Source organism: Pectinophora gossypiella, chromosome 3, assembly GCF_024362695.1.
Source record: "Pectinophora gossypiella chromosome 3, ilPecGoss1.1, whole genome shotgun sequence".
Classification (NCBI taxonomy): Eukaryota; Metazoa; Arthropoda; class Insecta; order Lepidoptera; family Gelechiidae; genus Pectinophora; species Pectinophora gossypiella.
In genome coordinates, this window is record NC_065406.1 from 3,219,720 (window position 1) to 3,243,599 (window position 23,880).

A 23,880-nucleotide genomic window follows, 5' to 3' on the forward strand; every position below is an offset into this window, starting at 1 on the left:
CGTCCCTTACATACCTACTTACTTTTAGTCCATAATAGATGACCCCAGACTGAAATAGCTGGACTGACACTAAGACACCAGACAAGACAAAAACATTGTTGATTTAAACTTAATTGAATTTATTGCACACACAGCCTTTAGTTAAAATAATTGACAATCAAGAACAGAATGCAAATCAATTCACGAATTTTCTAACATTGCTTGCGTGAGTAAAGGTAATAGTTGGTCTTTATAAAGTGGATGTCTTTCTCCGTGTGTCATTTTTAGAATCTTCTGAGAGCACTTTAGTTGTGCTAGAGCCTTTTGTAAGTCCGTTTTGTACAGCAAAATCTTGCCATACTTCAAATGCAAAAGCCCAAGAAGTGGATGTCGATCGCCATAGTAGAATCTGGAAAAGACGGATATTTTAATGTTCACTATCCTCCTTTCGTAGGGTTTTAACAAAACTTAATTTTATTACAGTTCCACAGCACTAAAAATTGCCGTCCTTCACTTACGACTAGTGCAAGACTGAGACAAAGCAATTTTTAGAACTGATAAATCAAATTAAGTTTCTGCTGCCAGATTAGGCACCATACAAAAACAGCCTATATAACGTCCCACTGCTGGGCACAAGAGGGGGTGTAGAATAGGCACCAATCTCTTCTAATTAATTTTATTTCGCAAGCAGACTTACTTGAAGCAAGGTATCAATTTCTCAGCATATTCGCACGCTAGCTCCCAGAGTTGAACTTGTATGAGTGCGTCAAACGCGTGGTCCAAGGTCTGAGCATGCATCACATTTAGATGGTGAAGCACTCCCTCCTGTCTCTCCAAACAATACTTGCAAACATCCACATCTGTGATGGCAGTTAAGGATTTGATTGTAAACATATTTTGCTAAAAAAGATCATTACATTCACTACTACTTGGCCATTCTGATTTCTGAATGATTTGTTGCTGGTACTTGGATATTAAAGTTAAACAAAATCTTCCATCTCAATGCTCAACTAGGTACTACACAGAGGCTTTATGTATGAATTTTAGATATCCCAATTCAATGGTTTTACTTGGAGTGTGTTACTTATGTAACAGATAATAAGACGTAGATTTAATTTGTAAAAGGATACATGCTACAGATGTCTCTTGCATATTCTGCAAATGCATTTCAGTAAACTCCATAGTCTTGATGAATACATTCACGTGATTCTCCGTGTATTTTGTCCCACACTCCGTACAGTGTATCACTTGTTCTAACCCATTTTGCTTTATCTCTAGTTCATCATGATCATTCAATGCGTCGCCATTTTGTGCGGGTTCGGATTCGTCGTCACTCTTTTCTGGTTTTCGAACCAGTTCACAATTCTCCTTCCAAGGTATCTTGACGGGGTTATCACATTCGCGGTTCAGACATTTTGCACCATGTAGAACTTTATGCTGGTTTTCGTCTGGAAAATAATGTTTATGTTAAATGAAGAGAGATATAAAAGCGGTAAGTATGGTAGAAGTAAAGATTGTTGTGATTTGCAGTGTAGACACAAACATTAAGGGAAATATTGGTATTAAATCTGTCACAGATCTGCATATCGGCCACAGGTGCAACCCCACTAGATGGTTTCTCTGTTTCATCATTCGTTTAAGGAAAAGATCAGATGCATTATTTAAGACTTATTGGAAAAGAAATAATGAAGACTAATACAAAAATAGATATTAGCACATCGATTTTGCAGATGCTGTTCAAAATTTCGAAGGTCTCATGCAAAACGTGGCTTAAACATTAATATTAATAAGAATTCAAATGTGTTGTCTATATTTTTTATCAAGGGCAAAGTAGCTCGGGCTGTATGCGAATTAGTATGCACATCTAAAGCATTTACCCATGCACCTGTCACATTGGCACAAGAAATAGTAGCTCTTCAGAAGCTCTGTTTGTCTGTCGTATGGAGACTTCATCAGGTCGATGTAGGATATACGGATCTGGAAACAAAGAATAGGCAAATAAGTGACTTGGTTTTGTCTAGAGTTGAGACACGCCCTGGACACTCCATACAAAAATCTCACTTATCGTGTGCGCGGCTATCGCGTAAGTGCGAGCGAGACAGGCAGTCCGCGCTCTTACTCTTATTCCTTGGCGGCTTATGGCCATTTAAGGTTTAAGGCCAGAGGTGAGGTCGGCGCCAGATACGATTGGTACGGGGCAGAGAGCTACGTACTCGTAGTATTATTCTTTATTGTAATCAGCGTTTTACAAGACCTAATTAAAAACATTTTTCTAATCGCAGGAGATTCTTGGAATCCAAAAGACGTTTTTCACAGGGTCCGCTTACCTAACCTGCAGATTTGACAGGTCCGGTTTTTTACAGAAGCGACTGCCTGTCTAACCTTCCAAACCGCGAAGGAAAAACCAGCCCAATACAGGTTAGGCCACATACCTCCGAAAACTAAAACATTCCAGAAGACTAGAACATTTTGTCAATATATCGAGCTGAACATGTGTTTATCACATTAGAGCCATACTAATATCGAGAGCCTGCAGATTCAGCACACATATTCAATGATAACATCCAAATACAAAACTACAGGCACTATTGTTAGAAATTTGAATTATGTTGATAAAAGAAGGCAATGTTAATACCTGATTCCAATCCAGACAAGGCATATCCTGGATAGCTCGGATGGAGATGGTCTTTCCGTCGAAAGTCGCGACAGCGTTGGGATTGCAACTATGATCGACGATGGAACACGCTAAATAAATACCCGTACCAATGGAATTCATGTCCGTGTCCAATAAGGTGAAGCTGTTGATTACCATCTGAAAGTGGGAGATCAGAAATTAATGTTTTATTCAATAGTCAACAGCCAAAGTGATCTTCGGAATAAACAAATTACAATTTTGTTGAATACCAACCAGCACTAATGCAAAAAGTAAATTTTCCATCTTATTGAAGAGGGACTTGTGCCTAGTGTAATTGTGATAGATAAGTTTACATTAAAATTTTGCAACGAAGATCTTGAACTTTCCACTTTAAAAAGAGATCATTGGTTTTATCCTTCACAAATTAAAAGCAAATAAGAATGGAATCAAACACATCAGCATTAAGTATCTACCTATTAATGAAGAATACAAATTGTTCACTTACCCTCCCATAAATTCCCATGAGTTCAACAGTATTTGGCAATGATATGTCTTTCAGGAATTCGTATAGAACCACACAGAGAGAAGTGAAGTGATCCATCCTCTTCTTATCTGCTTTCAAATCGGAATAATCTGAAAATAAGAGAAACACTTATCACCATTCATTCACCAGATCATATTTAGGTAGGTATAATGTTCAATGTCCTCGGTATTACCTCTGTATGCAATAAACTCGATGGTGGATAAATAAACCAGGGCTCACAAAGTGATTTTTGTGTGTGTATACTTAGACTAATAGTAGATAAGTATGGTAAGTTATAAACGTGTTATAAACTTACGCGACATCAAATCCTTCCACATGCGGAATGAGGTAGCGGAGTAGAATGCCCGGTAAGAATTGCCATCACTTCTTTTCAGCCGGTTAATGATCTTCGCCAACATTCGAGCTCCATCTGGTATGACTTTTGGAGCTATCCTCTTTAAGTTGGAGCATTCCCACTGGAAAATTCAAGGATGTTATACATTAGATACCTGCATGTTATGGTTTATAATAGCCATCTCGGGACTGCAACCCAAGTGGCTGCAATGTCCTTTCAAAAATTATGAACTAGATATCTATTTGGGTGATAATATGTCACCTATACACCTATGGCTGCAGGTACTCTTGGGTTTGGACTACACACCGCATCTCAATTTCCTAGACTTCTATCACGCAGAACTGTCATTTACTATAACGAGATAAAGAGCATTCCCGTACGACCACAATCGGACCACCTCGTAGATTTTGCAGCGTCTTTGAGGACCAACGCAGCTCATGCTTGGACTTTATTTTTGACATTAAAAAACAAGACATAAGCATAGGCAGTAACGTCAGACATGCGTTCGAGAGTAGGTCTCAGCTCAAAAATAAAACACGACAAAATGCATCAGACTAAAATATCGAGCTGCTATTGTTGGCTAGGAAATGGTGAAGATAATATAAATCGCTACGTTGGAAATGGCAAACAGCCACACACGTCTCACATGTAGCGTAATGACGGTAGTCTGGGAATGATCTGTATATCTGCACTTGTAACTTGATGGACAGAGATTTGTCTGCAAGAGGAGCCTGTGGCCCGAACACTCCATACATCCATATATTAATCTTTTTTTTCAGTCTTTCATACAAAAATACGTTTGAGCGAGATACAGTCTCTTCCCCTTTACTCTTGAGGAGCTTAAATTCATTTACGACTAAAGTAAGACCCAGAAGGGGTGAGGTCGGCGCCCGATACGAATTAGTGCGGGGCGGAGTGTGTTTACAGAGGCCTCGAAACCTATCAGTGGTAGAAGAGTATAATCCATACTCCTTTCCTAAATAAAAAGGGAAAGTCAACCCGCATGGTGGGGGGAGCCATGTCAGGGGCCTTTGGCGGCTCAATAGTAACCCTGACACCAGGGTTGATGAGGTTGGTACTCACACACGATAGGAGAAAACGGAATGTAGGTATTTTGAAGTTTTATATACCTACCGAGACGGTATAAACATTCTTTCTCTGTACGTTCTAAAGTCGAGAGTACTAATAATAAAATTATTTAATAAACTCGGATGATTTGTTATTTTAAAAGCAGTTACGTTGGAACGACGCCAAAGAAAACTTCGTGAAAAGTCATATCGGTGATTTATAATGTTGCGAATTCTAGTTTATATTATATAGGTACCTACTGTAAACTTCGTAGGAGTAATTTACGCGTAAGAAGTTATCTAATAATATTAATTATATAGTCCGGCAATCTCGTGCGCGACCCTCCTGCGGGGCGACAGACGGTGGCGGGGACGGGGTAGCTAAGATGTTAGCGGGTAGCAGGTGGTGTAGCGGGGAAGGGAAACGCGTGCATCTGCGCGTCAAGTACGGCAGTCTCGGCCGCGCAGCCGAAGCGGCAACACGTGCTTAATAATCTGTACTACTTTGAGGGCGACGCACACGAGATTAATATCTGAGGATGAGTGAGGCGATCTCAAGACAACTTAAGGAGGTTGTACATAAATAATTAATGAGCAAAACACGGAGAAATCAAAGAGAAGTGACGAAGAATATCAAATGGAGAGTGAAAATGAAAGCGATATGGAAATTGATTTATAATAAAACAATCAATTAATATTTTAGTTTTCCTAATAATTGGTCGTCAAGCATAATAATAAAAATAAAATAAAATAGTTCTATCTTTTTATTCACTCCTACATATATTACGTCACAAGTAAGTACAACTTATTGCAAGATTTATCCTGGCACACTTCTCTACGTGTGCAGCCGTGTTCTAGAATGTCAAGATGATGACGCGCTACCCCGTCCCCGCCACCGTCTGTCGCCCCGCAGGAGGGTCGCGCACGAGATTGCCGGACTATAGACGATATGCCATAAACTTTAGTATTCAATGCTATCATTATGTTATATTGAAACAATAACTGTTGTTCTGCTGTTAACCGGGTAGATGTTGATGAGGTTTGGTAGTCCACCTCACAACCCACACGAGAGAAGACCGGGTAGATAATTGCTGGCGTGTGTTTTAAATGAATAGCATGTCTCAATTTTTTTATATTTATTTGACAGTCTATTTTACACAGAACAGGATAAAAAAAAGCAATTAGACTAACACAAGACCGACAAACAGTCGTGTGGGTCAAGCTAGCGGCCTCAAAAAAAAATTGGCACGAAAAAATAATTTGACCATACCAAAAAATAGTACTCTTATTGAAAAAAATAGTACCTGTTGTAAAAAAATTAGTACCATCACGGTTCTGGATTTATAGCCATGTTTTATTGCACTTGCTAGCTTGACGGTGAGCGAAATTTGGCGAGAGTTAACGACAAGGTCTTTCGCTTTGATTTAAACGCCAAAAAATAGTACCGAAATAGTACTCACCCCCTGCAAAATACCGAAAGTAGTACTTCAACGGTTCCAAAGTTATAAAGGCAGTTCTTTGATCCCGCTAGCTTGACGTTTTGAAAATACCTATTATCTGGGGAATGCTTGCATACTTCAGTATGTAACTAATGTCAATAAACTCGTATGAAATAGTACTCCCTACCATCATAATTTGGACCTGATTCTCTTTGTAGAAATGTTAAAAAATCATCATAACCTATGCCATACATTTGTTGTTGATACAGTCACGTAGACAATTACATAACCTCACAATTTATTCGTAAGTATTGCCATTTTGGAGGTGACCCTACCATTTCTTTGCACTTCAGAGTGCTGCTATTAAAAAAAAATCCTATTGCATACACCCATATACACTAATTTTAATAGAAAATGGCTGCATGGGTCTAGTTCTTATCGAAAACAATCTGTGATTTTAATACATCATAATACATTTTTAATCTGCTGTTTTATTTTATAATTTATACCTTCATGTTGAATTTGTTACGGATCGAAGTGTTTGTTAATAAACAATTTGCAGTATTTGTAGAATAACTCAGAGTTTCAACAATGATATTACTTTCATCTGACAACCCTGGCACTTCACCAATTTTTACCCAAAAATGGGGAAAAATACTAAAATCTGACATTCTTGACCATGTGTAATAATTTTGTTCGCGACTGTACTTGTCTTGATAAATGTATGACATAGGTTATAATGACTTTTTGACATATTTCTACAAAGAGAATCAGGTCCAAATTATGATGGTAAGGAGTACTATTTCATACGAGTTTATTGACATTAGTTACAAACTGAAGTATGCAAGCATTCCCCAGATAATAGGTATTTTCAAAACGTCAAGCTAGCGGGATCAAAGAACTGCCTTTATAACTTTGGAACCGTTGAAGTATTACTTTCGGTATTTTGCAGGGGGTGAGTACTATTTCGGTACTATTTTTTGGCGTTTAAATCAAAGCGAAAGACCTTGTCGTTAACTCTCGCCAAATTTCGCTCACCGTCAAGCTAGCAAGTGCAATAAAACATGGCTATAAATCCAGAACCGTGATGGTACTAATTTTTTTACAACAGGTACTATTTTTTTCAATAAGAGTACTATTTTTTGGTATGGTCAAATTATTTTTTCGTGCCCATTTTTTTTTTGAGGCCGCTAGCTTGACGCACACCAAACAGTCCAGGTTATTTTATTTCTAAAATAAGAAATATAGGTAGAAATCTCTTCCAGCAGACAGTATTTATGTTTTATTAATCAAAATGTACATTTTTTTTCAAAAACAATATACCTACTTAGATGGCGTTGTATTATCTCATTACTCGGGTACATAATTATTCCAAAATACAATGTAAGTAATGACAGAAGCATATATAAAAACAATAGGGTCGTGTACTAGGTTCAAGATAAATTATGAAATTCTGATTACTAAATAAAGACACATCTAAAACTAACGAAAAACATTTTCTTTTTTCTATTAAACTTATTTATGAATTTTAATCAAGAAAAACGTAATAATAAGTCCGACATTTTGTCACGTTTTTCTATGACGTCACAGAGTGCTTTTTCATACAAATTCCATAGTAATTTCGTGTTTTGACGTTTAGTAAAAAGTAACTGATTTGACTAGTTGGAAACTAGCCTATTGTTGCTTGATATTTGGATCATATTATGTATAGAATTAAATTGCTATTGGACATTTACCAAAATACAAATTGCAATTTTGGTTTTGTTGAATTGCTTCAATGTAACGTGACGTGTTTACAATACATTACAAATACACTTTATTGCACCAAAATAAAAAGAAATAATTACAAAAAGTCTCTTAACTAAGTACATGGCAAATGGCGGCCTTATCGCTTAAAGCGATTTCTTCCAGACAACCATTAAGGTGAGGAGAAAAATGTAAAAAAAGAATTGAAAGATATTAGTTATTATTAGAGATTTAGGTAACAAAGGACAACTAAGGATAACTTAATTTATTAAGTAAAATAATAATTTGTGATAGGAAGTACCTCCAGGCCTGAATAGTTTGACCCACTAGACTTCACATCTGTTCAATTGACCTATATTACAAGTGTGACAATACAGACTATACAAACCTTGTGATCATTCCACGCATCCCTCTGGCACGACCGTCCACAGTAGTGAACAAATTGGCATCCGGAACATTTCAGCACCTTGCCCCTGAAACATTTGGTCACCAGTTGACGTCACCAATTTTGTTTACGTTTATTTCAGGATTTCATTTAGTATTTTGTTGAGTTTATTAATTGTAATAAATAAATTGAATGAAAAGGGAAATTAATATTTTGATCACACCTATTATTTAGGATTTAACAAATAAATGTAGGTATTGTAAACTTATTAAATTATTAATTTAGGGATTAGAAAAAAGGAAAATTACAAAGAAAAGCGTTTCACTTACAATGGGACTGTTTAAGTTTTTTATAATAATTATTGTCATATTGACGAATTACACATTAGTGCAGACAACATTTATAATGATTAGTGAAGAGAAAATTTTAGATAAATAAGTAGTTACTAAATGTTGTGATTGCAATGAAACACGCGACGTTCGGACAACAACTGATTTATTTTATAAGACAAGTCTTTTACAAATACCCACCACTACATTTCCCCCTTTTAAAACTTACATAATAACTTGTTATAATCCTAGTCCACCACCCCTTAAAATTAGTTACTATATATAATTAATTTTTAATCTATTTCCAAATTGAGCTTCTTTGCGAAACTACGGGTAATAGGTCTTCTGTATCGCGGGGGCGACATTGTGGATCCCAATTGATTTGAATTTTCTTCTTTAATTGAATCTGGTTTCAAGTATAACTGGTTATTTAATGGAGGAGCCTCCGGTACGCATTCATCTTTCTTGGGATTCACACTGTCGCCTACACTCTGCGCTTCATTTTTTATGTTGCTACATTCCGCATTCTCACATTTGATTAAGTGACGCCGATTGCGTCTGTATCTTGCTCCCAATTTGTTTTGAACAATGTAAGCACGCGGAGTTGCAGCTCGGTGAAGTACAGTGCTGGGAAATCTTGTTTTTCCATTTATACATATAACACGGTCACCCTCCTTCAGCTCAGACAAGGGTCTTACTCGCTTGTCGTAATTTAATTTTGATTTTAATTGTTTCTTTTTTATTGTATTGTACTCTGACTGATCTATTAGTTTTGGTTGTAAGCAGTCTGAGCTGACTGGGAGTTTACATCGTAATCTCCGACTCATTAACATTTGTGCGGGTGAGCTCAAACCATCGCGGGGCGTGTTTCTGTAGTTCAGCAATGATAACTGAAAATCAGTACCACTTTTAACCGCTTTGGTTAATAAAGACTTTACAGTTTGCACCGCCCGCTCGCTTTTTCCGTTAGCTTGTGCGTAATTAGGAGATGACGTCACATGATCAAATCCCCACTCATTAGCAAATTGTTTAAACTCTCGGCTGGAGTACTGTGTACCATTGTCGCTGATTAGCGTCTCCGGTATCCCGTGGCGTGCAAATGTTTCTTTCATACACTTTATTACACTGATTGATGATATATTATTTAGTTCAAAAACTTCCACAAAATTCGAAAAATAATCCACGATGAGTAAAAAGTATTTTTTCCTGTATTCGAACAGATCTGAACCCAACTTCGCCCATGGTAAATTTGGTACATCTATGTTCATCAATGGTTCTTTCGCGGGCATGTTTGAGCACTCCCGACAAATGCTACACCGTTTGACATACTGTTCAATATCTCTTGATATATTCGGCCAAAATATCACCTGCCTCGCGCGCCGCTTACACCGATCTATGCCCTGATGTCCCTCGTGCACTATATATAACATTTGTTCCCTCAACGCGGCTGGTATCAACACCGTATTTTCTTTAAATATTACGTCATCAATAACATATAAATCATCTTTCATAGCCCAATACTCCCTTATGTTCTCATTAACATTATATTTATGATTCGGCCAACCTTCTTTAATATATTGTATTAACTTTTGAAATTGTTCATCTGATTTGGTTTCCTTTTTTATCAAAGTTAACTTTTTGTTTGATATAGGCAAATTGTTAACTACCAATTTGATTTGATCTACAACATTGTTGTGAATTTCTTCACTATATAAATCAGGTAGCGGTGCGCGTGACAATGTGTCAGCAATATACATGAACTTTCCCGGCTTGTAACATACCACTAAATCGTACCCCTGTATTCTTAACATCATGCGTTGTAAGCGTGCTGGAACGGACATCAAAGGTTTCCTAAATATACTTTCCAGAGGTTTATGATCCGACTCCACGACTATTCTTTGTTTCCCATACACGTATTGATGGAACCTTTCACACGCGAATACTATGGCGAGAAGCTCCTTTTCAATCTGTGCGTAGCGGCGTTGCGCGGGCGTGAGCGTGCGCGACGCGTACTCAACGGGTCGGCCGTCCTGCATGAGCACGGCGCCCAGCGCGTCGCTGCTCGCGTCCACCGACAGCACGGCCGGCCGCGACACGTCGTACAGCGCCAGCACCGGGGCAGAGCTTACACATACCCTTAATTTGTCGAATGCTGCCTGTTCACTATACTCCCACCGCCAGCTATTCTCCTTTTTTAATAAATTTGTGAGTGGAATAGCATGTTGGGAATAGTTCGGAATAAACTTAGCCAAGTAGTTCACAGCCCCTAAAAAACGCTCTAAACTTTTCCTATCCGTTGGCGGTGGCATGTCCAATATAGCTGTCACTTTGTTACTATCCGGTCTCATCCCATTGGCATCAAAGATGTGGCCTAAATAAGTGACTTCCTGCACCCCTATTTTACACTTATTTTTGTTAAACTTTAGATTTATCTCTCTCGCTCGTTTTAATAAAGCATTCAATCTCCTATCGTGTTCTTGTCTCGTTTGGCCCCACACAATAATATCATCTACGAAGCTATCCGTACCATCCAGGTCTTCCAGAAGTTGCCTCATTTTCCCATGAAATACTTCGGAAGCACAACTAATCCCAAACGGTAAGCGTAAAAACTGATAACGACCGAAGGGTGTCGCAAAAGTACATAGGTCGGCGCTGTCCTCGTCCAGCTGCACCGCCCAGAAGCCCGAGTTGGCGTCGAGCACGCTGAAGTAGCGCGCGCCCGCCAGCCGCGCCGCCAGCTCCGCCACCGTGGGCAGCTGGAAGTGCGCGCGCCGCACTGCGCGGTTCAGCTCGCGCGGGTCTAGGCACACGCGGATGCCGTTATTCTTTTTAGCTACTAGCACTAGTGGATGCACCCATCGGGTAGGATGGCTTACTTTTCTGATGACGCCTAAGTCTTCCATTCTCTTGAGCTCTTCAACTAAGCGGTCACGTAAACCTAATGGTATCTTTCGTGAAGCACAAACTACTGGTTGTATTGACTCATCGACTACTATATGGTATTTACCCGGTAAACATCCTATCCCCGTAAATAAATCGCTGTTTTTGTTACAAATAATAGAATGAACTCGTTTTACTAAATTTAGTTCTTCACAAGTTTTCCGTCCCAGCACACTTTGACATTCCATATCCGCTATTGCAAATTGTAATTTATAAGTAACATTCTTATGTGACCATAACAAATCACAGATTCCTTTTATCGGTATTTGATTCCCACTGTATGATTCTAACTTAATTTTATTTTTCCTTATCATACTGCTATCAAATCCGAAGTAACAAAATTGTTTGAATGATATTACATTTATATCTGCACCAGTGTCCAACTTAAATTTTTCTGATCCATTTTCACACGAAAGAGTTTCATACCATTCTTCCGAACAGACTTTTTCACTTTTAATCACTGAAATATAAAACGATTCGCACTCTTCCAACCCGTCAAATTCCCCACTATCACTGTCCTCACGCTCAATTTCGTACACCCTTCTCACGTGATTATTATGAAAAGCATTCGACTTACATACTCGAGCGAAGTGTCCACGATTACCGCATACGTAACAGGTGACATGCTGCGCCGGGCATCGGCCCGTGACACAGCGCATGCCGCCGCAGCCGCGGCAGGCGCCAGCCGCCGCCGCCCCGCGCGGCCCGCGCGCCGTCCCTTCCCCTGCGCTGCCGCCGCCGCCGGCCAGCTGGCGCCCTCGTTGCGTCGTCCGCGCCCCGCGCTGCTGCACCCTGTCTACGTGCACTACACTATCTCCGCCTCCCGCGCCCCTCGCGGTCATATGGCGACTAGTCTCCTGTGACACTTCTTCGGCTTGACACATTTTGACGGTCTTATCGAGATTAAGGTCATCACACCGCAGCAGGCGGTCCCGGACCGTTCCGCTGCGCACCCCACACACGATGCGGTCCTTAATCAGCTCCTCCTCGAGCGACCCGAACTCGCACCTTTTACTGAGAAGACGTAATGACGTCACATATTGTTGAATTGATTCCCCTTCTCCTTGGTTACGCATAAAAAAATTATATCGCAGCAACGTTATGTTTACTTTTGTTCCGAAATAAATGTCGAACTTTCTTATTATTTCGTCCACGTCATCGCGCTCATCGTCGTTTTTAAATTGGAAAGTTTGATACACGTCGTAACCTTCGGATCCGATCAGGTTCACAAGTAAACTAGCCTGCACGCTAGCAGACTCTTTCTTCACCCCCGACGCCTTCATAAATATCATGAATTGTTGTTTCCACCGTTTCCACGCATCAGCTCTGCTGACAGGACCTCCCTCCATGTTTAATTCAGACGGTGGCCGCGCGTGCTCCATTGTTAATTGTTGAAACGACTTTTTCTTAATAATACACGAATGTCTCACACTACACTAAACCCGCACTCCAACTATCAACGATATACTTGCACAAATACTGCACAAATAACACTGTTATTTCAATTTACCGCTGCCACCATGTTGTGATTGCAATGAAACACGCGACGTTCGGACAACAACTGATTTATTTTATAAGACAAGTCTTTTACAAATACCCACCACTACACTAAATAAATAGTTATTAAATAAATACAAAAAGTATTGTCATTTTTTAAATGGCTAAAGTGAGTAATAAAGTAATGCCTAATCGAATAAGAATAATGTTAATAATAAATTAATTATATAATCATGTTTACACTTGATAAAATGTTAAAACAATTTAAAGTAACATGATCAACATAGACCTCATTATTTATATGAAATAATTACATTCATATTTTCAAATAAAAACTACAACACAACTTTTTGATGATGTAAGAATTACAATGTAACAAAAAACTTTTTTGTACCAAATTTAAGGTAGGTAGTTAACTTACTTTTCCAAGCAATTGTCACAACGGAAACCCTTTTCCTTTGAAGATAACACATAGGCGAAGGGCTGCTCAGTTAATATCAAATCTCCCGCCTTAATGGACGAATCTGTATTCCGATATTTATTCTTCATGTCTTTTACAACTTGTCTTAAGGCAAACTTGAACTACTAGTTAATAAGTTTTCTACAGTTTCTTCATAGATATACTCAATTATAAATTAAGCGGAGCTCTTAATCCTAAGCTGAATGATATGAGAACGAATGTAGACGGAATGTAAACGTTCAAATAGCGAGGAGTTACGCACGAACGTGTAGCTAAAATATTAGTTGGCCTCGCTACCTGCGGTCCAAATTTAACTACTCAATATCGGTTACATTATTTTTAGTGAAGACGCGGTCGCAGTCGGAACGGACAGCTCACCGAAAAATAAACAAAATACACACTTAATAATAGATTACGGCATTTTATTTTGCTTCGCTTCCGAACGCAATAATCATACACAAATCACCTGTCCTGTTCGTTTGTCAAAATGACATTGACGATTCGCGCATGACATGACTGACAGTTGCGGTTTTTTTTAACAACTATAGTTATAGCGATTTACCGGTTTTTTCTTACTCACAAATTCTATTCATAAAAGTGGAGGTATCATCACAATCTATAGATAACGATAGATAATAAGAAAATGAAACAAAAAACGCGAAATAAAAAAAAGTTGTTTGCGTTTATTTGATAAGATATTTAGTTAAAATATAAAGAACAATGCGTATAGAAATATACTTTTTGGTAAGACGCTATTTTTGTTTATTTTACTTCACAGCTCGATTACCGTGTAAAAAATGTTGTTTCTTGTCAATATCACGCGTGTTACTTCAGTAAATGTATTTATTCTATTTTTATTGAAAAATCTTTAAAGTTGAGTTAAAGTTACTATTTTATAGCATTTTCTAGAAGTAGAAAACATGTCGCTTATAAAAACGAAAGCAGCACTTGCACTAAAGGACGCTGAAAGCAATTTTCAAGTGGTGAAATTTGAAGCACACAAACCTAAAAAACGGAAAGTTTTGGAAGACGATAAAAATGATTATAAAGGACAAGCCCCGTATTCTAAGAAAGACTTGGACTTAAAGAAGATTCGGCATGAGGTGGTAAAGTACGGGATGTCGGGGTTCGACGGATCAAGGAAAGAAGAGGCTAAAATTGCTCTAGCCGTCAGTTTAGGTTAGTGTTAATTTTTAGAATAATCATATTTTGCTTCTAACAAAAAGTTTCAATAAATCGTTTACCTCCAAACGTAACATCACGCCTATATCCCCGAGGAGGTAGGCAGAAGTGCGTAGTATAATATACACCCTCTCCTCACCAGCTATGTTTAAGTCTCATGAAATAGGCCGTCTTGGAAACCACGTGATATCAATTATCTAGGATCCAAACTGGAATTCATACTCGTACAACAAGTACAAGAATTCAGGGTATTTAAGCCAATTTTTTTCTCAGTGTCAATATAACACATTTTATTCCTATTCCAGGAGCAAAACCACCTAAAAGAGAGTATGTAAACTACAAAGAGCTTATGCAGAAGAGAAAACAAGAAAAGTTAAAAGAGAAGGAAGAGAAACAGCAGATGATTGCAAAGAGTATTCTTCACAGTGTTGGCAAGAAGAAGAAGAAGGGACCAGCACATGATGTTGGACATTTACTTAGTTCTTATGGCAAGGTAAGAAGAACATTGGTAAAGAGAAACAAAAAGCATTTATTTTGTAGATAAGGGTACATATTTATGCAAAGACGTTACAGGTTATTGGGTAGAGCCAGCAAGTCCTGCCTGTTAAAGAGGCATACAAAATACAAATATAATGTTACCTGCAACTCTGTCCATGTGGAATTTACCACATATGTGTATTTTCTAAAGGAAACTGCTAGAGGCTAGAACACTCAACATTATAATGTTACCTAACAGTAAAAGTAACCTATCATAAACAGCCTATATGTCTCACTGCTGGGCACAGACCTCCCCTCAATTAACCGGAGGAGGTATGGAGCTCCACCACGCTGCTCCACTGCAGGTTGGTGGAGCTGTTACAACAATAAATGTATTAATGAATAATAAAATAAAACAAATATTTTTAATGTTGTTGCTGGGTTAAATAAAAAACATGCATTGTTCCCATTTGTTTTTCAGGTGCTAAAGAAAGATTTGAAGAAGAAAGATGACAAATCATCACAGAAGAAGAAGAAAAAAAAAATACTGTAGTATTTGAGATAAGCAACCTTATTTTATGTGTAAATATAATATAATTTTGAAAACATATTTTTTTTGTTTCATTTCGTGCTTCAGAGGCCACGTTGAGCCATTAGTCCCAGTTATTAGCCATATAAAAAACAGCTCCATCAACCTGCAGTGGGACAGCATGGAGGAGTATACTTATTATGTTATGTGTATTTTTATGTTTAATCATCCATTTTCTGCTGTAATACTGCAAAGTAGGAGTAAGCAGTGCGCACGACCTGAAATGTTATTAAAATGTTAAGATACCTTGACTACCATATTACAAAAGAACTAGGTTACATTTAGTAAATTCACCCTAATAACTTTCATATTGAAACAGTAGCCGGGGCCGACTGGTTATGTGCCCTTCAATGCACGGATCATCTTACTTGTGGACAACAGGATGATCAGTCTGCAATGTGCTAACCAGCTATGGATTACACAGTGATTTTTTTTAAGATATGTTCCCACCGGGAGTCAAACCCGGGACCTCCGGATTGCGAGACCACAGCGGCGTAGCGTAGTGGGGGCGGCCCGCCTCGGGCGGCACTTTTTATGGGGCGGCAAAATTTCACAATCTATAATATACATAAAAATGAAACCCGTTTTCCGTTGTCACGCACGACATAACATAAAAACGGCTTGACCGATTTGGCTGATTTTTTTTGTAGTTTACTGATAATCTGTACCACAAGGTTCTTACGGAAAAAATATACATTAAATTGAGATATCTAAATAAAAGGGCGGTTGTCTTCCGCCCCGGGCGGCCGACACCCACGCTACGCCGCTGCGAGACCAACTTTCTTACCACTAGAGGACGCCATCAAAAGATGGTAATGAAACGTCTACGTACAGCAGCTGCTGTTGGTAACGACGCTCGGAACACACCACCAGCATTCACGAGTAAAGCGCGTTGTGCCCTCATAGCGCACAGAATCAGCGCCCTGCGGCTGCGCAGGTCGCCCCACCAGTGACCAGGGGCCGCAGCTTCGGCCACTAGGAGGCTCTGTTGAAGAATAGATCGCACTCTTAAGAGTCACAAATCACAGTCATGTGGTAAATCGGCTTGCTTCTCAAATGGAGACCGCCGGTTCAAACCCCGGTAAAGGACTTGCACCAATGATTTATTAATTTATCTTAAGTGCAGTTTTCACTAGCTGACTCGATCATTACGTAGTCGGTAAGTTCTGTCATATATGAAAATAGTGATAAAATAAAAAGTACCAATAAGTTTATAAAAAATTATATATCAATTTAAAGTATATTTATTAAGAAATGAAAATAACTTAAAATTATTCGAAATGACCTCCCTTGTTTTTAATAACTTCCCTCAAACGCCGCGGCCAGTCATCTATCGCAGCACGCACCATATTCATGTCTATTTCAGCGACGGCTTTAATTATGGCTGACTTCAGGCTCGCCAAATTTTTCGAAATTTAAAAATAATGTGCCTGTGACAGAACTTTGGGACCGACTACGTATAGGGGTGAAAATATCAAAATGTCAAATGAAAAAGGATATCTAGAACTATCCTTTTTCATGTCGGAACCCAATTTTTCACGAAAAAATAATATGAAAGTTCACCACCAAACTTGGCACATTTTGATATTCACCCATAGATGGCGATACGGCTCACCCGTCACGTTGGTCCTGGTAGGTACTAAGTACTTGCATCTTGCGACGAATGTACCAATGGATACCCCAATTGGGCGTCGTGAGGGCTTTAGGAGAAAAGTAACCGAACTCAAAATCTGAGCTTATTGATTTGTACATCTATGGCCTCCTGAGGGTCGCGACCGTCCCAATCCTTTTCCACGGATAAAATTAGATTATAGATACATGAATGACTAAACTTAATGACAAACCTTATTAATCAGCAAATCGCCGGGGTAGCAGTACATTAATAGTTCTAAGAATACGCAAATTAAGTAGAATATTAGTGTGGTCAGCTCGATGGGTTCTGTGGTCTGCAATTAATAAGGGTCAATTAATAACGTTATGAGTATTGTGAATCTTCGTAGAAAGTTTATTTTGACTATAATAGAAAATTGACTTTCAATAACAGGGGGGTTAAAATTGTCACATCAAAGCAATTCACCTAAAAAGCAATATTGCTATTTGACATTTGCATTGCGCACTTACTTTAACATGCGCAAATGTCAAATTGCAATATTGCTTCGATGTGGCCTTTTTAACCCCCCTGTTCAGTAATTAGTCGTCATTATCATTAGGACAATGATAAATAAGTATTGAAAATAAAATATATTATTGGTTAAAGGAGAATTTTCATAGGATCCATATAGGTAATAATATTTAGCTAGCCGAGGACTTATTTCCAATAGGCTTTCCAGGATACTTCCCCAAAAACAATATAGATGGCGTTGTACCTACAGATTAACATGATAATTAAGTACTTACCTATTTTCTCATTGCTTGGGTACCTACAAAAATATCAGGAAGCATAATAATTATTCAAAAATATAGTGTATTGGCACAAGCATATATAAAAATAATTGTTGTTTGATAGGTATTTGGATCACATTTTAATATACAAATACGTTGCTACCTATATTGCTTCTCTTTATTATGATCAGAATAAGTAATAATGAGTGGAAGATGTGTCGTGCCTGGGTGTAATAACAAGGGTCATCATTTATACCGAAAAACAAAGATAAAAGTTATCCATGAAATTAGGAGGTTAAACGAAGGAAAATCTGTACAGCGCCATCGATATTTCTTTTTGGGCAACTAATCCCCTGAAGAAAGACCCTCATTAGGTTAGCCAGAGGTACATCCATCGCAAGATGAACTGAGTACCCACACTTCACCGAGCTTTCTGCTAGACAAAAGCAATAGGTGGTGAGCCGTATCGCCGGCGCCGTCTGTAAAAGTTGAGTCAACTGTGTGCGGTGAGGTGTGGTATAGCCATGAGCAATATAATGTACCCACTTTAGGACTCTTTCGCACTAACATATTTGACATTTAGTGAGACTTACAGTTCAATTTGTCAAAAAAGTTAATGTGACATGGTACCAAAGTGTACACATATTAATGCTCGTGACCGTACCTACGTAAATACTTAGTTAATATACTTATGGATGTGCATCTGACTACCCCATTTGGGAATATAGCCGTGAGTTTATGTTATTTTAAAACTAAAGGGCAGGTAAAATAACTTACGATGGTAATTTTAAAGAGAGTCATGCACAGTATAATGCTAGTCGTTAAGAACTGGCAAAATATTGTCAAGCCGAAAATGCTTGCCAACTCGTCGACATATCTGAAAAAAAAAACAATAAGTACGTACTTATAGATTTACATAACATAGATGGTTAATAAATAATACAAATGTATTAGTATGGTATACTATATCTATATAGATTCTCGGTTACCAACAAGGTACAACGAAGCAATTCATCTAAAAAGCAATAAGTATTGTTTATTGTCATTTGCGCATGTTAAAGTAAGTGCGTAATGCCAACAAATGTCAATTGTACCTTTACTCTCCTCATGTTTTCTTATTATGTTTCTGTATTATTATATCCTGTGTACTTACAATAAATTATAAAATAAATAAATGTCAAAAAGCAACATTGCTTTTTTAGATGAATTGCTTCGGTGTGGCTTTTTTAACACCCCATGTCCAGAATGTTTTAAAGAAAGGCCAGGTCCAGAGTCTTCTGAACCAGCGTGCATGTGTGAAGTCTTTGATGAGAGTGGAGGAAGCGAAGACGTGTCAGGATCGTAGGTAAGTGAAATTCCGTGGTCACTGCCTACCCCAACGGGAATTAGGCGTGATCTTATGTATATATGTACAAGTTAAGTTGAAGGGGTAGGTTATTGATTGTCTATTTCTCTGTCTTAAACTCACTTGTTTTTTAGGGTTCCGAACCTCAAAGGGTAAAACGAAACCCTTTTAGAGCGTCTGTCTGTCTGTCTGACCGTCTGTTTGATTGTCTGTCAAAACCTTTATCATCAGGTATTATGAAATTAACATGACATAAGTACTTATGTCTGCGGTCTCATAAAGCTGTATAAACTGCTGCTGCTGCTGCTGCTGTAGCTGTGTAGCTGTGCTGTGTAGCTGTAGCTGTGTGTGTGTGTAATTCTATTTCTCTTTTGTTTTGTATTTTGTTTTTTTCCTGTTTGTGCAATAAAGTATTTGTTATGTTATGTTGTGTTGTTGTAATCACTAATATAAGAGCTACGCTCTGGTCGGTGTAGCATCCTTAATGTTACTTCGGTCGGACACTAGTATAAAAATTAAGCTTCTAGAGCAATGCAATCCAAAGATGTGTCAATTAATAATAATATATTAATAATATAATATTGGTCGAGCAGGCGCCGTAGTCTCCCATAGCCTCAGTCCACAAGCCACAAACCTCCTACCCAATAGCCCAGTTCCCTTTGTTCCCATTATCTGCAATAGTCCTACACGAACCGGGGATTGTCTTTGGGTGTACTTGCATTGTCTTCGACTTCACACACGCCTTCCAAAAAAGTCCGGGACTCCATAGGCCCGAGATATGGAAACGACATACAAATAATAACAATAAATAGTTTCTTACCCAATGATATTCTGATGGTATTTTATACATAATACGGTATCTCTGTAGTTGTCCTTTTTATCTAGAAAAAAATAAAACTTAATTGACCTGCAATGTTGAAAACAATTTCAACAGAATACTACTGTTAGGAGACCCCGCCGGCGTGGTCGACGATTTTCCTCATTATCGCTAGAGTCGATTAATGCTTTCAAATATTCTTCCTCTCAGACGACGCCTTGAGCCGAGATTCGCGCCCAACAGGGCACCCTCAGGCCTGTTGTCTTAAATTTTGTATCGGGTGAGAGCCCTCAGCGCTCCCCATCTGTCCGGCCAAGTAGTGAATGCCATCTGCGGCAAATCTACAATAAGTCACGGCAAAAAAAGCCTTTGGCGGATAAATAATAACCCTGACACCTGAGTTGAGGAGGTTGGTAATCCACCTCACAACCTAGGTATACGATTGAAGAAGATTCCGCTCTTGTGGGATGGAGTCCCCACATCGGCCAACTCACCCTGAGCATCAATCTCAACCAGCTCAGCATTGAGCACGTCCAGTTGGCTAGCAGCCAGGATCAGCAGACCAGACACCAGGTAGTTCTCAGCGGCATCTCCCACACCCACCACCACCACGCTGATTGAATTATACGCGTACATTATGCCGAACCTAGAAAAGTAATGATTTAATTTTGGATTAGTCCCACTACCAACCTTATCAACCATGGTGTCCGGGTTATTTTTGAGCCGCCAAAGACCCCTGATATGGCTCATGTAACCATGTATCGCGACCAACGGCTTAATGAGCCTTCTAAACGGATTATCTCACTTTCAGACAATCAGATCAGCCTGTAATGTCCTAACCAAACTAGGGATCAGAAATTTATTTTTGTGATATATCCCCATCGAGATTCGAACATCGTGACCTTCATGGTACATCAAAACCAGGTATGCTCAGTCCTATGAAAAGCCGCAATTGCTAACCGTTTGATGACGTAAGTGTTATCACTGTGTTACCATTAAATTGGTATCTCCAACATTCCAAGGACCTAAATTTTATTACCTATTGAAAATTAAGTGAATTACTGACTAATGTATTTAATTAGTTGTCACACATATAAAAATATTTTACTAAAAGTTCAAAATTGCTTTGAAAAAGTAAATTATAAACATTGGTCGTGGGTAATATATTTTTTACGAAATGGCAACGCAGGGTGGGATGACGTCAGCTGAGCTAACCTTGAAATGTTAGCTGTCATTTTTGAGCATACCTGGCGGCTCGGCACTACTAGCTACTGCTATCAACTGTCTCTTCCCGATAGTGGATAGTATAAGTGCGTGCACGGCGCCATTATGGTTGCTTTGTTTTATACCATGGTGAGCCTAAGGCCGCTTTCAGAGACGCGCGGAGCGGGCTGCCGCAAAAACAAACACATGACAATGTACTGAGCGTTCACGGAAAAGCATACGCTCAACGACTGGACCACAGAGGCTTCTAATTAAAAGCACAATACTAACATAGGATACCCGTTGATATCAAAAGGATACGCTGTCTTCAGAGGCAGCGATAATACAGGCTTGAGTACAGGGACGATGCACCAGAAGAGCGCCGTGAAGCCGGCGGAAGTGATGATGACCTGGCCAGCGAATTTGGCCAGCCGGACCGTTTGAGCTTGCATCGCCTGTGTGGTCGCCGCTGACTTCTGAAACGCCGGCCCTGTGGAGAAATCGAAGATGTCCAGATTAGGGGATCCCCAATCTCGTCAAATTTTTCGCGATCAATTCCAAAGCATAATATCACGAGATGCCATTCGAGATTGATGGGATTGGGCGAATCTCCTCGAGTTATACTTACTTTTTGTTTTGATCACTTCATTAGAAAAACTGAATCATCTACAATTTTAAAAGTTGCAAAAGAAAAAGTACCTACATTAATGTATGACTAGGTTACCTATTATTGATATTCATGTAATGAAACAGAACCATCTTAAAAAAGTTGGAAAAGAAAAAGTACCTACCTACATTAATGTATCACTAGGTTACCTGCTATTGATATTTATATATATTCCCTTATCCATCGCTGTCATTAAGATATCTACTAATCTATTAAGATTTTCGGGAACTACTTAAGTACCTACTTAGCAAAAGGAGTAGTTAATATGTTTTTAATCCGAGTAATTGGGTGTAATTATAGTGATGGCAATTTTGCACTGATCGTAATCTATATCGTTTTAAAAGCTTTCTTTAATATGTACTTTATGTTGTTATTTTCGAATATGTTTATTTTAAAATTTGTGTTGTAACAATAATGTAATATTGTCGTTTCATTTTACAATAAGATTTTTAGGACACTTTCATTCGTTTTTAGGACGCTTGTTAACATATTTTTATTTGGGAAAGGAAACGCTTAAATAACCACACTTAGGGTGGTAATGGCCCCGATTCCTGCAGACATCTCTTAATTTTACTTTAAGTTATACCTGTCATTTTCTTATCCGCCGAAAAGGAAAGGGACGGATGATTGACAGCTCTTAATTTTAGGAAGAATGAGTAGATAAATGAATAACCCGGGCGAATTTTTAGACGGTTGTTTTAGATTTGTGCTTAAAATTGACGTGTGTTCCATAAATTTTATGCTTGTCGATTACCCGTCCCTTTCCTTTTCGGCGGATAAGAAAATGACAGATATAACTTAAAATAAAATTAGATGGTATTTACAGGAATTAGCACCATTAATAAACTAATCTCAGCTAAGATTGCCCTCAAGACCATGATCAAGTATCTGTTTTTATATTAGAACTGTCACATTGACATGATTTTGAGGGCAGTCTCAAAGCTGAGATTAGTTTATTAATACCACCCTTAGATTCCTATTTCTACTCGTAATCGTTAATCATTTTAAAAGCTTTCTTTAAATTAATCTGTACTAAGATTTCTTAGTCTTTTAGAAAACAACTTTCAACTCTGTGTTTTTAGATAGAAAATCCATTAATTTGCCCATAAAAAATCAGTTAAATACAGGGACATTCATTCCATCTTAGGACTTAAATACCAGGTGTGGCTACGCGTTGTCTTCTGATGACTTCTGGCTTTCACAAGCCGAGAGTACGGACGTGTGTTATACCATTATGTCTGTCTTGTCTAAGTACATGTTCAATGACATGTTCATCTTATCTAAGTATAACACAGATATGTTCAATGACATATCCAGGATTATAAGCTTTACCAACGTTTCTTCGGTGCCTAAGTTTTACGGCCAAGTAGTTAATGCCATCTGCGGCAAATCTACAATAAGTCACGTCAAAAAATATTTAAAAAAAATTGGTGCCTATAAATTCCCCAACGAAGCAATTTAAAAATATGATTATTACTATTTGATTTAAAAAGTGTCAAATAGCAATATTGCTTTTTAAAATGAATGAGGGAGTTACCAGGCTGCGTTCCTTAAAAACAATTATTTACATGGTGCTGTAAAGATTTCCCTTCGTAGAACCTTCTAATCTATACTAATCTATACTAATCTATACTAATATTATAAAGCTGAAGAGTTTGTTTGTTTGTTTGTTTGAACGCGCTAATCTCCGAAACTACTGGTGCGATTTGAATAATTCTTTTTTTGTTGGATAGTCCATTTATCGAGGAAGGCTATAGGCTAAATAACATTACGCTATGACCAATACGAGCAAAGACAGAGCGGTAAATGTGTAAAAAACGGGGAAAATTATTCATTTTTGAAGGCTTTCTTTGCGTGCGCTGC

The 23,880-nt window shown here is 38.4% G+C and overlaps 3 protein-coding genes across 5 annotated transcripts; 1 reads left to right on the plus strand and 2 right to left on the minus strand.

Moving 5' to 3' along the window:
• Window positions 1-102: 102 nt before the first annotated feature.
• Window positions 103-13,843, minus strand: LOC126380403 (histone-lysine N-methyltransferase SMYD3). Of its 2 annotated transcripts, XM_050029797.1 has the most exons (9): window positions 13,317-13,843; window positions 8,133-8,217; window positions 3,454-3,613; window positions 3,120-3,247; window positions 2,615-2,791; window positions 1,857-1,956; window positions 1,110-1,427; window positions 677-839; window positions 103-388 (listed from the first exon to the last, which is right to left on the minus strand). In XM_050029797.1, exons 1-9 carry the CDS (start codon window positions 13,442-13,444, stop codon window positions 181-183), a joined length of 1,467 nt encoding a protein of 488 aa, XP_049885754.1. In that variant the 5' UTR covers window positions 13,445-13,843; the 3' UTR covers window positions 103-180. The 2 variants fall into 2 exon arrangements, with proteins under 2 accessions (XP_049885754.1, XP_049885758.1); XM_050029801.1 differs by lacking the exons at window positions 8,133-8,217; window positions 13,317-13,843 and adding an exon at window positions 3,799-3,920.
• Window positions 13,844-14,139: 296 nt separating this feature from the next.
• On the plus strand, window positions 14,140-15,599 carry LOC126380979 (uncharacterized protein C1orf131 homolog). 2 transcript variants are annotated; one of them, XM_050030553.1, is made up of 3 exons: window positions 14,140-14,534; window positions 14,843-15,030; window positions 15,496-15,599. In XM_050030553.1, the coding sequence occupies exons 1-3, from the start codon at window positions 14,276-14,278 to the stop codon at window positions 15,565-15,567; spliced, it is 519 nt and encodes a 172-aa protein (XP_049886510.1). In that variant the 5' UTR covers window positions 14,140-14,275; the 3' UTR covers window positions 15,568-15,599. The 2 variants fall into 2 exon arrangements, with proteins under 2 accessions (XP_049886510.1, XP_049886516.1); XM_050030559.1 differs by lacking the exon at window positions 15,496-15,599 and adding an exon at window positions 15,111-15,137 and having other exon boundaries at window positions 14,141-14,534.
• An 83-nt stretch (window positions 15,600-15,682) lies between these two features.
• On the minus strand, window positions 15,683-18,832 carry LOC126381043 (odorant receptor 63a-like). Its single transcript, XM_050030601.1, has 4 exons — window positions 18,763-18,832; window positions 17,448-17,549; window positions 16,436-16,588; window positions 15,683-15,821 (listed from the first exon to the last, which is right to left on the minus strand). Exons 1-4 carry the CDS (start codon window positions 18,784-18,786, stop codon window positions 15,765-15,767), a joined length of 336 nt encoding a protein of 111 aa, XP_049886558.1. The 5' UTR covers window positions 18,787-18,832; the 3' UTR covers window positions 15,683-15,764.
• Between the last annotated feature and the right edge of the window lie 5,048 nt (window positions 18,833-23,880).

What these genes read in the sequence shown, in the direction of transcription:
- LOC126380403 (XM_050029797.1), bottom strand. Translation starts at nt 13,444, where the DNA reads ATGAAGAATAAATATCGGAATACAGATTCGTCCATTAAGGCGGGAGAT. An exon ending in CCAATGTGACAGGTGCATGG is followed by an intron (nt 1,428 to 1,856) that starts GTAAATGCTTTA and finishes ATTATTTTCCAG; the next exon opens with ACGAAAACCAGCATAAAGTT. An exon ending in AAATTGATACCTTGCTTCAA is followed by an intron (nt 389 to 676) that starts GTAAGTCTGCTT and finishes CGTCTTTTCCAG; the next exon opens with ATTCTACTATGGCGATCGAC.
- LOC126380979 (XM_050030553.1), top strand. Translation starts at nt 14,276, where the DNA reads ATGTCGCTTATAAAAACGAAAGCAGCACTTGCACTAAAGGACGCTGAA. An exon ending in TGCTCTAGCCGTCAGTTTAG is followed by an intron (nt 14,535 to 14,842) that starts GTTAGTGTTAAT and finishes TTCCTATTCCAG; the next exon opens with GAGCAAAACCACCTAAAAGA. An exon ending in TACTTAGTTCTTATGGCAAG is followed by an intron (nt 15,031 to 15,495) that starts GTAAGAAGAACA and finishes TTTGTTTTTCAG; the next exon opens with GTGCTAAAGAAAGATTTGAA.
- LOC126381043 (XM_050030601.1), bottom strand. Translation starts at nt 18,786, where the DNA reads ATGACTCTCTTTAAAATTACCATC. An exon ending in GCGATTTGCTGATTAATAAG is followed by an intron (nt 16,589 to 17,447) that starts GTTTGTCATTAA and finishes ATTCTTCAACAG; the next exon opens with AGCCTCCTAGTGGCCGAAGC. An exon ending in CGTTACCAACAGCAGCTGCT is followed by an intron (nt 15,822 to 16,435) that starts GTACGTAGACGT and finishes ATAACATTTCAG; the next exon opens with GTCGTGCGCACTGCTTACTC.